This window comes from Orycteropus afer, unplaced genomic scaffold, assembly GCF_000298275.1.
Source record: "Orycteropus afer afer isolate SDZICR_OR568_19922 unplaced genomic scaffold, OryAfe1.0 scaffold00470, whole genome shotgun sequence".
Lineage (NCBI taxonomy): Eukaryota > Metazoa > Chordata > Mammalia > Tubulidentata > Orycteropodidae > Orycteropus > Orycteropus afer.
In genome coordinates this window covers 1,922,080-1,931,809 of record NW_006922057.1, presented here as the reverse complement: position 1 = coordinate 1,931,809, position 9,730 = coordinate 1,922,080, and the positions used below count along the sequence as shown (strand labels likewise).

At 41.4% G+C, this 9,730-nt stretch overlaps 1 protein-coding gene across 1 annotated transcript in view; it reads left to right on the top strand.

Moving 5' to 3' along the window:
- The window catches only part of UMOD (uromodulin), a 56,585-nt gene extending 47,415 nt beyond the window's left edge, over positions 1-9,170 (top strand). The window contains exons 7-9 of the mRNA XM_007954738.1: positions 3,686-3,848; positions 7,213-7,297; positions 9,100-9,170. Coding sequence (XP_007952929.1) covers positions 3,686-3,848; positions 7,213-7,297; positions 9,100-9,170 — 319 coding nt within the window. The remainder of the gene's footprint in view (positions 1-3,685; positions 3,849-7,212; positions 7,298-9,099) is intronic.
- The last annotated feature ends 560 nt before the right edge of the window (positions 9,171-9,730 follow it).

The window sequence follows — 9,730 nt, the reverse complement described above, 5'->3', positions numbered from 1 at the left end:
TGGTGGTCCATATAAAGAGCTCAGGACAGGTCTAACACTTGAGCTCAATTATTATAAACTACAATTATGATCATTTTAATTAGAGATGATATGGGAGAGGTCAACAGAAGAACAAGCGAGTGATTCTTGACTCTTCCCCAGGGCAGTATTGTTCTAGCTTTTGACTTGGGGTCCTCACTCCCGTCCCTTCAAGAGTCAATGGCATTGGGCAGGGAGTCTCATTGACCTCTTTAGGTCAGCAGGGAAGGTGACAGAATGGATGAGAGCACTAGTTCTGGAGTCAGAAGGATCTGAGTCTGAGACACATCTACACACATGCTCATGTAAATATATATGTGGCTTTGTTTTTCTGCCAAAGAGAAATCAAACTCATGCCATCTACAAAAACAAGATCTCCTTGGTCAATGATTTCATCATCAGAGACACCATCCTCAACATCAACTTCCAGTGTGCCTACCCACTGGACATGAAAGTCAGCCTCCAGACTGCTTTGCAGCCCATCGTAAGGTACAGCATTGACTCTTGACCTTTGGTTCATATTGGAGACATTGATCATACCCACTTCAAGGGCAGCTTGGGATGCCCTCGAGATGTGTCCAGCCTCCTTTCATTCAATCAATAAATCATTCCATAAGTATTTGGTGATCATGTATTCAGGATGTTCAGCATGAACAAAGCAGACATAGACTATTATATGGATATTAAAAATTAAGATTATGAAGCAATGTAGCAGAATGAAATTGTGTTTATCAAAATGTGGCAAGGCACAAATACACAGAACAAGTTCATTCATCTTGGTGAAATGCCAATAATTATTCATCTTGGTGAATGCTATAGAGAAGAAACATGGGGTACTTTGGGAGCAGGGAGAAACGTTCCCTGACCTAAACTTGGTTTGGGTATGGTGGGGGTGAGAAGGCTTCACTGCAGAAGTGGGGTTTAAGCCCAGACCAGAATATCCTGAATTCTGCTTTTAAGAAAATTACTTTCCTGGATAAACATCACCCCCATCCATGCCAGAAATAGAACTAAAAGGCAACTTGGAGGGAAGTTCATGTGGGCAAGGGCTTTTGTCTGTTTGTTCATGGCTATATATCTATTCAGCACTCGGAACTGAGTGAGTTATGTATCATTCCTAGACTTTCCAGGGGACTTTTTGGGATGTCAGAAATTGAGAAATCCCCTTTTTACCTCCTAGACTCAGAGAGTGACAAGATCAGAAGGACCTTTAGAAATTTTCCAGTTTCGTGACTTTCTGACTATATTGTGTTGGAGCCCAAAGTTCATAACAAATAAAAATTAAAGCAACCAACCACCAAAAATAAAAATTAAAGCCATCTCCTTGTTAGAAGGAGTCCTGGGAGAGTGCAAACGGTTAAGCACTTGGCTCTTCACTGAGAGGCTGATAATCAAAGCCACCTAGAGGTGTCTCAAAGAAAGGCCTGGTGATCTACTTCCAAAGGACCACAGCCACTGGAAAGCCCTATGGAGCAAAGATCAACTCTGAAACACATGGGGAAGCCATGAATTAGAATAGATTGAAGGGCAACTGGTCTGGTTTGTAATATTAAAATTGGTGTTTGATTGAAGATTATAGAAGTGGATAGAAGAGATCTGCTGCTACAAATAAATTGTGTGCCAACAAAACTGGTCCTAAGCCCATTTTATAGAGGTGATGAAGGTCTGCACGTCTTTGAGTGATAGAGACAGCTCTGAACTGCAGTGCCAGGAGGATTGACAGAGATCCTGTCAATGAAGACAGACCCTGTGTTCATCAAGTTTAATGCCTCCAAAAAAACTTTTCACCCCTGAGTTGATTCCAATTCATAGTGACCCTGTAGGACAGAGTAGAACTGTCCCATAGGGTTTCCAGGCTGTAATTTTTTTTTTTTTTTTTTTTTTGCAGGAACTAACTGCTACATCTTTCCTCATGGAGCAGCTTGTGGGTTTGAACCACTGACCTTTCAGTTAGTAGCCAAGTGCTTAACCACAGCGCCATCAGGGCTCCCTGGTTTAGTGCCTAGACAATAGCAAATGCTTAGTTTAAATGAATGGTTGACTAATTCATTTACAGACCAAAGATGTGCTTTTGCCTCTGTGACCTTCTACAAGTGAGGAGCTTAATTTATTTTGCCTCCTCTGATCAAAACCTGATGTTTCCACCCTTGCGGCTTTTCTTTTCTCAGTTCTCTGAACATCAGTGTGGGCGATAAAGGTCAGTTCACTGTAAGGATGGCCCTTTTCCAAGACCAGAACTACACATCTCCCTATGAAGGGGCCAGGGTTGTGCTGCCTGTTGAATCCATGCTCTATGTGGGTGCCATCTTGGACAAAGGGGACACCTCTCGGTTTAACCTGTTGTTGAAGAACTGCTATGCTACACCCACTAAAGACAGGGCTGACCCTGTGAAATATTTCATCATCAGAAACAGGTACTTGGTTACTTTGGGGTTGTATTTTTGCCTTAACGAGTTTTTTTTTTGGTGAAATGTTGACTACCCATGTCTGGCAGTTGTATAAATTATTTTATCTCTTATGGAAAATAATTTGGTGTTATATGTTGTGAGCATAGCCCTTGACCTAGGTTTATCAATCAAACATTAATACAGAAGAGGTGGGCAGGGGAAAGAAATGCCAATTATTTTTCATTTTGGTATCCCTTATGACTTTGGCAATAAGTTCATTGTTTGAAAATAGGGGAATGATGGAATATTATGCAGATAGCAACTGATTGATATGGAAATAATATGACAAATATTAAGGGATAAAATTATTAAATATAATTGGCAAAAGCAAAGAAAACACATATTTATAGATCATTATTCAAACCATACTTCTAAGATCTATCATTGAGTTTAACTATATGCCAAGAACTGTGCTAAGAAATATGTTGTTGTTGTTGTTATGTGCCGTTGAGTCAGACCTGACTCATAGCGACCCCTCCTTGGGTTTCCGAGGCAGTATCACTATGGAAGTAGATTGCCCCATCTTCCTTCCGAGGAGTGGCTGGTGGGTTTGAACCGCCAGCCTTCTGGTTAGCAGTCAAGTGCCTTAGGCACTACACTACATGGATTATTTCATTAAATGCTATTTCATCAATGCTATGAGGTGGATATTACTATCTTAACTTTACATATAAGAAAATTGAGGATCAGAAAGATTGAGTAATTTTGCTGATGATCATTTAGCTAGAAGGTGGATGGGGCTGGAATTTGAAGCTAGTCTGTCTCCCTCCAGAGACAGACTAATAACTTAAACCATGGGAGTTTGTAGATAATATCTTGGAGGAAACAGAGACATAGAAAAAGTACATGTTCTCATGAGGGAGGGAATTGGGTGGCTATTTAATTCTCTCTGAGGAGCTCAGGTGGTGCAAGTGATTAAGGCATTCAGCTGCTAACCAAAAGGTCAGCAGTTTGAACCTACCAGCTACGCCATGGGAGAAAGATGAGGCAGTCTGCTTCTGTAAAGATTTACAGCTTTGGAAACCCTATGGGGCAGTTCTACTCTGTCCTATAGAGTCACTATGAGTTGGAATTGCCTCAGTGACTGTGGGTTTGGTTTTTTGGGGATGCTATTTTATAAGGCATTTTTTACATTGGATGCAGATTAAAGGTGCAGCTGAGGGTCTCATGCCCTACAAGCTGTTTTTGAAGTTAGATCCTTGCCCCTATTACCCTCGCAGCTGCCCAAATCTACAGGATTCCACAATCTACGTGGAGGAAAATGGAGTGTCCTCAGAAAGCCGGTTCTCTGTTCAGATGTTCATGTTTGCTGGAAATTATGACCTAGTTTTCCTGCATTGTGAGGTTCATCTCTGCGATTTCCTTAATGAGCAGTGCGAACCGGTGAGTATCTCTTTGGACTGGACTGTTCAAAGCCTAGCATGAGGCCTGTTACCTGGTGGGCTCTCCATAAGTATTTATTGACATTATGGATGGATGGGTGGGTGTACAGATGGATAGGCAGAAGGAAGGAAGGTGGGAGAGATGAAACATGGATGGGTAGATAGATTGATGGGAGGGAGGAAGGGAGGGAGAGAGGAAGTAAGGTTAGATGGATGGACTTCGGGTCTCCTGAAAGGACATGTGTAAAAGTCATTCTTGTGTCTTTAGAGGCAGATCAGATGTAGGAATCTATTCACTAAGTTTATTTGTCGCAGACATATTTTAAACAACGATAATAATAGACCATTTTGTGTGTCAAGAACTGTGCTGTCATGTATAATTTAATTTTCACAATAATTTAAGTAATTCATTTTATTGACTCCATTGTACAGATGAGGAAACTGAGGTTCAGAGAAATCACTTGCTAGAAAATGGCAGAACCAAGATGTACCCCTAGGCAGTCTGGCCCCAATATCCATGCTCTTCTCACCTGTTTGGTGCTGACTCATAATAGCTGGCATTTCTTAAATGCTTACTAGGTGTCTGTGCAGTGCGCTAAGTGTGTTGCTAACAGGTTGTTGATATTAGGTGCCATTGAGTCAGTTCTGAGTCATAGTGACCCGATTTGCAACAGAATGAAACATTGCCTTGTCATATGCCATCCTCAAAATCATTGCTATGCTTAAACCCATCATTGCAGCCACTGTGTCAATCCGTCTCATTGAAGGTCTTTCCCTTTTTAACTGACCCTCTACTTTACCAAGCATGATGTCCTTCTCCAGGGATTGGTCCTTTCGGACAACATGACCAAAGCATGAAAGACCAAGTCTGGACATTTTCACTTCCAGCTGTACTTCCTCTGAGACATATTTGTTCATTCTTCTAATGGTCCATGGTACATTCAATATTTGTTCTGGTTACCTAATGCTGTTTTCGCAAGAATATACCACAAATGGGATGGCCTTAACACACAGGAGTTTATTCTCTTACAGTTCAGGAGGCTAGAAGTCCGAGTTCAAAGTGCCAGGCTCTAAGAGCTGTGTGAAAACCTCTCAACCTTGGACTTCAGCTCTGCCTCTTGCTCCCGGCCCACTGAAGCCACAGGCATCTTTTCACTCAGGCAGCTACTGGCTGCTGAGGCTAACAAGCCCAAGGTTGACAAATAAAATGGCACAGTCCCAATGTTACCAAAGCACATGGCAGGCCATTAATTCAAGTCCATTGAAAGTCCCAGGGTTGGCAGAGCATGGTAGGCTGCTGAATAACAACACGGCTACATGCAGGGTTCTAGCGTGCCATAAGTTATAGACTGTTCCCAAGGCTTCTGCTTATATACAGGAAGCAGACCGCATTCCTAAGGAGCTACTCAGCTGCTCACAGTAGATTCCACCATGGAGTTGATTACCAGTCTCATCATGGGGAATACTATATCCAGCTGCCCAGCCACTGAACCAGGCCCAGCCAAGTTGACACATAAACTTAACTACCACAATATTCTTCACCAACACCATAATCAAATGTGTCAGTTCTCCTGCAGTCTTTCTTATTCATTGCCTGGCTCTCACATGCGTGTGGGGCTATTGAAAATACCATGGCTTGAGTCAGGCACACCTTAGTCTCCAAAGTGACATCTTTGCTCTTAAACACTTCAAAGAGGTCTTTTGCAGAAGATTTTCCAAATGCAATACTTCATTTGAGTTTTTGACTGCTGTTTCCATGGGCTTTGATTGTAGATCCAAGTCAAATGAAATCACTGACGACTTCAATGTTTTCTCTGTTTATCGTGATGCTGCTTATTGGTCTGGTTGTGAGGATTTTTGTTTTCTTTACGTTGAGGTGTAATCCATCCTGGAGGTTGTAGTCTTTGCTCTTTGTCACTAAGTGCGTCAAGTCCTCTATGCTTTCTGCAAGCAATGTTGTGCCATCTGCCTATCACAGGTTTTTAATGACTCTTACTCCAATCCTAATGCTGCATTTTTCTTCATATAGTCCAGCTTCTCAGATTATTTGTTCAGCATATAGATTGAATAAGTATGGTGAAAAGATACAGCCCTGGTCCACACCTTTCCTGATTTTAAACCATGTAGTATATCCCTATTTTGTGCGAACCACAGCCTCTTGGTCTATGTACAGGTTCCTCATGAGCACAAGTAAGTGATCTGGAATTCCCATTCTTTGCAATGTTATCCATAATTTGTTATGATCTATAGAGTCAAAAGCATTTACATAGTCAACAAAATACAGGTAAACATCTTTCTGGTATTCTTTGCTTTTATCCAAAATTCATCTGACATCAGCAATGGTATCCTTCATTCTATGTCTTCCTCTGAATCTGGCTTTAATATCTGGTGGTTCCCTGTTGATATATTGCTGTAACCGCTTTTGCATTATCTTCAGCAAAATTTGATTTGCATATGATATTAATGATATTGTTTGATAATCTCTGCATTTTATTAGATCATCTTTCTTTGGAATGGGTACAAATATGGATCTCTTCCAGTCAGTTGGCCAGATAGGTGTCTTCAAAATTTCTTGGCATAAACAAGTGAGAGCCTTCTGTACTGCATCTGTTTGTTGAAACATCTCATTGAGTATTCTGTCAATTCCTGGGCCTTGATTTCCACTAATGTCTTCAGTGTAGCTTGGACTTCTTCCTTCAGTACCATTAATTCTTGATTATATGCCATCTCCTGAAATTGTTGAACAGCGACCAATTCTTTTTGCTACAGTGACTGTGTCATCTTTTGATGCTTCTTGCTTTGTTCAATACTTTGCTCATAGAACTCAACATCGCAAATCAGGGTTTGCTTTTTTTCCTTCATTTCCTTCAGCTTGAGAAATGCTGTGCTTGTTCTTCCCATTTGATTTTTCAACTACAGGTCTTTGCACATTTCATTATAATACTTTACTTTGTCCTCTGGAGATGCCCTTTGAAATCTGCTATTTCAATTTTATACTTCATTATTTCTTCCATTCTCTGAATAACTACTTTCCTTTCAAGACCTAACACACTTAATTTTAATCATAATGACCAGGGAGGCATTATAATGATCCCCAATTAATATATGAGGAAACTGAGGCTCAGAGAAATGAACTTGTTTGCCTAAGATTATAGAAATAAAAGATAGTGGAAATGAGATTTGAATCTAGGTTTGTTTGGCATGAAGTCAGGAATTCTCTTGACTAAGATAACCATGACATCAGATTTAGGACCATTGGGTGTGTAGGGCCCACTTCTTAGGCCAGAGTTACTCATCATAGGGGGAGTCTGGATAGTGACTGCCCATTTAAGTTTTGATATAATGGGAATTCTCCACCCCCACAGTCTTGCTCAAGAAGTAGACTCCGCAATGATGCAGTGGCCATTGACTTAGCCCATGTTCTAGATTTGGGACCCATTACTCGGAAAGGTAAGTAGACTGAGTCCTGGTGACAAAGGCCAGCTGGCCAAGTGCTGACAGTTAACTCACAGGTGCCCAGGGACACTGGCTCAACTGACTAGGGCCTTTCTGCCTCCTCAGAGGAGGAGAATTCTCTGGGAGAATCTATCTTCCAATGGGATGCGTTTGGTAATAAGAGTAACATTATATCTACCATTTGTGGTGCCAGAGATCACACTGAACACTGTGCATCCATTACTTTTCTCACTCCTCCCAAAGGAGGCATGGCTGTGCCCATTTTACAAGTGGGAAACTGAGGCTCAGAGAGATGACTTGACTCACCCAAGATCACCCAGCTCTTGAGTGGCTGCAGTTAGGCTTGAACCCAGCTATATCTGATTTCAAAGCATATGTTTATTTCCTTACTCCCCCTGCCCCCAAGTCCCTTTTCAGTGGTGTCCAAGTCCTAACTCCCACTTAAGGGTAACATCGCTTTTTGATGAAGGATTATATTTTTCAAAATCCAGTTTGAATATTCTGGATCATCAAAACTTGTTTCCAAAGTTTCATCCATTCCACCCATGGCCTAGCAGTACTGTCATTTTTTTTTTTTTTTGGAGAAATCAAGAAATCCAAAAGAAGGAATGAAACTAGTATGTGGTAATGGTAATAATAATAAAAGTAATAATGCATTTTTGTGCCTAACACCAAGCCAGACACCTTTATGTGTATATCACAGCATATCACATTTGTATGTTCATGTAGCTGTGGGAGCTAAGTACTATTACCACTCCCATTTGCTAGATGAGTAAACTGAGGCTCAAGTAGTCTTCCTCTTGAAGGAGACTCTGCCCCAAGTTGTCTTGCCCCTTCACTGAAACCTCAGCCTGAAGCCTCATGTAGTGTCATAGGGTTAGTGGAGGGTTAGGAACTTCCCCTTCAGAATCAGACAGACAGGGGTTCAAGTCCCACCTCTGCCCTTTACTGGCTCTGTCAACTTAACAAATTACTTAACTGTCCAGTGGGGATGACAATACTTTCCTTGCAAATTTGTTGGGAGGATTAAGTTTCAAACACATGCAGTATGATTAGAAAGGTGCCTGCCAAATAACAGATGTGTCCACAGTGTGACTCGTCAGTGGTGGTGAAGACCAGATTCAGGAGAACTTGGAGCAGCTGCAGCTCTGGGGCCACAATCATTGGAGCGTGGCTGAGAAATCCTTCCCTTCTGCTTGTGTTCACAGATGCCCAGTCTCTTGGTGTCATGAGTGGAGCCCCCAGCACCCCAGGTACACCATTTTCTCCTGCCTTTCCCATATGCCTCCCAGCTCTCTTTCCTTCCTCTTGTCAATTCAGTGCACATTTTTTCAGCCCCTTCTACATGCCACGCCCTGTGCTAGGAACTTTGGGCACTGAAATTAATCAGACCTAAGACTTTGGGTCTTGAGATGCTCACAGTCTAGCAGAGGAGACTAGCTACTTAACAGCATGTATTTATTGAGTGCCTACTGTGTGCCAGGCATTACTCTAGGTACTGAAGATGTAACAGTGAACAAGCAGACCAGGTACCCTGTCCTCATGAAGTTTATGTTCCAGTGTGGGAAATAGACAATACAAAGTAAACAAGGTAATTTAGACAATGGTATGTGTGCAGAAGAAATAAAAGATGGTGATATAATGGAAAGTTACTGGCATAGATAATAGTGTCTTAAATAAGACAAGTTTATTTCTCTCTCACATAAATGAAGTCTATAGGCAAAAAATCCAAAGATTATGGTGGCACCATGAAGTAATCAAGAATTCTTCCAGCTCACCTGTGTACCATATTTAAGGTGTGGCCTTCATCCTCATGGTTCGAGATGGCAGCCAGAGCTCCAGCCTTCATATCTGTCCAGGAAGGTGAAGGAAACATGAAAGAAATGGATCGATGTTAAGGAACATTCCTGGAAGTGAGCACCTCATAACTCCATGTACATCTCATTGGCCAGTGCTTAGTCACATGGCTGCATTTGGCTGCAAAGGAAGCTGAGAAATGTAATCTCTATTCTGAGTGGCCAAGTGACCAACCAATACATGATGTTTCTATTATCAAGGTAGGAAGGAAGAGTGATGCGTGGATAATCCATTACTGACATGGTTAAAGAAACTTTCAGAGGAGGTGATATCAAAGGAGTCACATGTACAAATATTTGTGGAACAAGCCTTACAGGCAGAGGAAACAAGAATTCTAAAATTGAGATAGACAGATAAGCAAATAAATGATAACCAAGTAGATGGTTCAGAAGCAGCACATATAAGAGTAATTAACTAGAATTTCAGCAGATGATAACTGAATTTGATTGATGGTCTTTTTATGGATGAACTGGACCTCAACAGACTGACAAATCCAGGAACTGTATAAAAGGAAAACACATACTAGTAAGGTTTTGCTACCTCTCAAAATGACTAAATGACCTAAACGTG